Below are 3,698 nucleotides of genomic sequence, written 5' to 3'. Positions count from 1 at the left end.
GGCTCAGCCCATCTCCTCGGTACACACGCGTGCAGGGGCGTCCGGCTGTGCCTGCGGCCTGGTGGCTGTGGGGCTTCAGGGGCGCCTGCCGCCCCTCGCCCCGGCCGTGCTGTGGGGCCGTGCCCGGGCCACTGGCCCAGCAGGGCAGGGGCTGGCCGCCGAGCCGTCGCTGAGGGGGCCTGGGGTCAGGGCCCTTGGGGTGCTGCCCGGTCCCTGGTACACGGGCCCCACACCGTCCGGTGACTGGCAGCCCTGCCCCTCTGGCCGAGGCGGCGGCTGCAGCAGGACTGTCCAGCCCCGGGGGTGCAGAGGGGGTGCATGCAGCCGGGAGGGTGGGTCCTGCTGGGGTTCGAGTTCTGGCAGGCGGGTGAGTTAGTCCAGCTCCTGAGCCACCCCAGGTCCCCGAAGTGGCCACCCGGCCATGCTGGGTTCTGGAGCAGGCCCAGGGCGGCTGGGCCTGCTGCCCCGTCCCACTGTGTGGCAGTGGTCACTGCGGCCCAGTGGCTGGAGCGCTGGGAGCTGGGCTTGCCCATCCCGTCGCCCTCCTGGGCGTGCGGCTCCCTGGCACCGGCCTAGCTGCCGCTATCACAGACAGCGAGATCAAGTCGCACCCTGCACTCGCGTGCAGGCGGGGTGTTCTCACGCCAGAGAAGCGTGGCCTGGCAGCCCCTCCTGCCTGCTTGGCCTGTGGCTCTGGTTGCCGTGAGGGGCTGCAGCATGGCCCTGTGTCCTGATTCACAGGCTGGTTTCAAGGTCTGTCTGAGGCCCACGAACAAGTGCCCCTTTTCCTGGCTGTATAGTGCTCCTCGGCGTGCAAATGCTTTCCCGTCCTTCAGAAGGTGGCATTTGGGCTCTTCGGCTGCTGTGGGCACTTGTGTTCTCAGTTGCCAGGAACCTGGATGTGGATTTCTGGGTCACAAGACAGGTTCATTCATTACCGGGCCAAGGCCACGTGACAGTGAAGTGTTTAAAGCACTTGAGCCGTCTCCCAACCCTGACAGCACCTGTCAGTGCCTGAGGGTCCCCCGGCCCGGTTGTCCCATCCCACAGCCTTCCTCCTGGCCCCACCCCCACCCCCCCAGGCCCGCCATCCCGCAGCCTTCCTCCTGGGTGTGAGGCGCTGTCCGCCGTGGCTTCAACGAGGTCCCCAGGGCCTGGTGTGGCGCTGCCCGGCCTGGGCTCACTGTCCGCTCGCGTGTCTCTGAGACGCCCTCTTGGAGCCCACCGTGCCTGGGCAGGAGAGTTTTACGTGGTCTCAGCCCACGCTGCCACACGCAGGTGCTGGCCACTGCACCAGGCAGTGGGCGCACTTACCCTCCTGGGCTGCAAGTGCACTGAGTAGGCACACGAGGCCCCTGCACCCCGGACCCCAGGGCACCTTTGTCTCCTGGCCCTGGGGCAGGCAGCCCCTAGGAGCCCTCTGACTGGTGAGCGGCTGGTGACCACTGGGGTCGCTGTTCTCAGGAGAGTCTGCACCCCACCGGGCCCTCCCCGACATTCATGGGGAACCCAAGGGGTTCTGAAATGTTCTGTGTTCCCCGCCCCATCCCAGATGGGGGTTCTCTGCAGGGTATGCGGGCATGGGGGTGGGCGTGGGCGGGGCGTGGGAGGGGAGGGGCTCCAGGGGCAGTGTGGGCGGGGCTTGGGCGGAGGGGCGGGGCTTCAGGGGCAGCTCGGCCAGGCCCCCGGATCCCTTGAGAGCGCCCTGGGGCACCCCTCGCGGGCGGCGACTGCTGAGGAGGGATGGACGCGGTGACCAGGCTGGTTCTGGGAGGAGGGGGTGGTCGTGGGGAGAAGGGCCGTGGGGGCGCGGGGCGCACCTCGTGGGGAGTCCCCGGGGCCGCCACTGGACGCCGAAGGCTGTGGTCGGGGCACGCGCTGGAGGGGGCTCCCGCTGTCCGGGAGCCCCGCTGGGGTTGCCCCGACTGGGGGTTGCCCCGACATCGGCTGCGGCGGTTGCTGGGTCCGGACCGCATGGTCTGTGACTGAAGACTCAGCCCCCAGTGGACACACCTCTGGGGGGGCCCTGCCAGTGCTGGGGGTGTCGTGGGGACAGCGTGGGCTGAGGCCGGCGGAAGCCGCCCTGCGCGGCCTGTGGGGGGTGGGCACAGGCCGGCGCTGCGCCCCGCGTCTGCAGAGGGGCCCGCGCCCCCGGGAACGCGGGGTTCGCACCCCGGGCCTTCGGGAGCAGCAGCCCTCTGACCCCCCGGCGTCCGGGCGCGTCCAGGCGGGGCAGCGGCCGGTCAGCGGCCGGTCAGCGGCGAGCCGCGCCAGCCTGACCCCGCGCCCCCGCAGGCTCCTCGCCCTTCATGGATGCGCTGACTGCCAACGGCACCGCCAGCCTGCAGACGTCGGTCAGCAGCGTGGCCGCGGGGAAGAGGAAGTTCGTGGACGAGCGGCGCGACCAGCCCTTCGACAAGCGGCTGCGCTTCAGCGTGCGGCAGACCGAGAGCGCCTACCGCTACCGCGACGTGGTGGTGCGCAAGCAGGAGGGCTTCACGCACATCCTGCTGTCCACCAAGTCCTCGGAGAACAACTCGCTCAACCCCGAGGTGAGCCAGCGGCCGCAGCGCCCTCGACTGCGTGGCCACCCCGTGGCCACAGGGAGGCCACGAGTGGGGGCGCCCGCAGAGCCCCGACGGCTGCTCCACCGTCACCTTCCCCCACATCAGGGCTGGTGTTGGGGTCCCCCCCACCCCGCACGTCTCGGGGGCAGGGGGAGCGTCTTAGAATGCCCCCGTGGCTTGGGGCAGGCTCCGGAGGGCTCTTGGTTCAGACCGGGAAGGGGGTGCGCAGGTTTTGGGGGCCTTGGCGAGCTCTCATGGGGGCAGGGACCGACCCCACCCCCTGTAGTGCGGCCTCTGGGCGCTGGGGCCGTGGCTCAGGGGAAACCCCCAAAACCCCCACCAGCCAGGCCGGGGGCGCTGCGCCTCCCCTGCCCGGGGCACGCCCCTGAGGGGGCGGGGCAGGGCCCTCGGTCACGCCCCGCCCCGCCCCCCAGGTGATGAAGGAGGTGCAGAGCGCGCTGGGCACGGCAGCGGCCGATGACAGCAAGCTGGTGCTGCTCAGCGCTGTGGGCAGCGTCTTCTGCTGCGGCCTGGACTTCATCTACTTCATCCGGCGCCTGACCGATGACCGCAAGCGGGAGAGCACCCGAATGGCCGAGGCCATCAGGTAGGGGCCCCGCCGCTCCCCCGGCCCCTGGTGTCCCCACCACCCCCGTGTCTGCGGCCTGTGCCCCACTGCCAGAGGAGGGGCTTTGTGGGGACTTGTCCCTGGGCTCCAGATGCCCGCAGGGTGGCCCGGCCCTCGCAGCTGGCCAGCACACAGTGGGGCCACTGCTGGGCTTGGAGCCCGCGGCCGCCAGCCTGGGGGAGGGTGGGGGGCAGCCTCGGTGACCCCGCTGCGCCCTGCAGGACCTTCGTGAACACCTTCATCCAGTTCAAGAAGCCCATCATCGTGGCGGTCAACGGGCCGGCCATCGGGCTGGGGGCGTCCATCCTGCCGCTGTGCGACGTGGTCTGGGCCAACGAGAAGGCCTGGTTCCAGACGCCCTACACTACCTTCGGGCAGAGCCCCGACGGCTGCTCCACCGTCACCTTCCCCCGCATCATGGGCGGCGCCTCCGTGAGTGGGGGCCGGGCCACGGGCATCTGGTGGCGCTGCCCGGGGTCTGCCCCGTCCACCGCCCTGCGCTG

At 71.1% G+C, this 3,698-nt stretch overlaps 1 protein-coding gene across 1 annotated transcript in view; it reads left to right on the top strand.

Moving 5' to 3' along the window:
* The first annotated feature begins 2,288 nt into the window (after window positions 1-2,288).
* Window positions 2,289-3,698, top strand: part of LOC101634131 (chromodomain Y-like protein) — a 2,201-nt gene continuing 791 nt past the window's right edge. The window contains exons 1-3 of the mRNA XM_004694834.2: window positions 2,289-2,552; window positions 3,002-3,174; window positions 3,417-3,671. Coding sequence (XP_004694891.1) covers window positions 2,310-2,552; window positions 3,002-3,174; window positions 3,417-3,671 — 671 coding nt within the window. The 5' untranslated portion in view covers window positions 2,289-2,309. The remainder of the gene's footprint in view (window positions 2,553-3,001; window positions 3,175-3,416; window positions 3,672-3,698) is intronic.

This window comes from Condylura cristata, unplaced genomic scaffold (genome assembly GCF_000260355.1).
Source record: "Condylura cristata isolate star-nosed mole 26May11 unplaced genomic scaffold, ConCri1.0 scaffold00048, whole genome shotgun sequence".
Lineage (NCBI taxonomy): Eukaryota > Metazoa > Chordata > Mammalia > Eulipotyphla > Talpidae > Condylura > Condylura cristata.
Note: the sequence above shows the minus strand (reverse complement) of the source record. Positions and strands in the feature narration are given on the sequence as shown.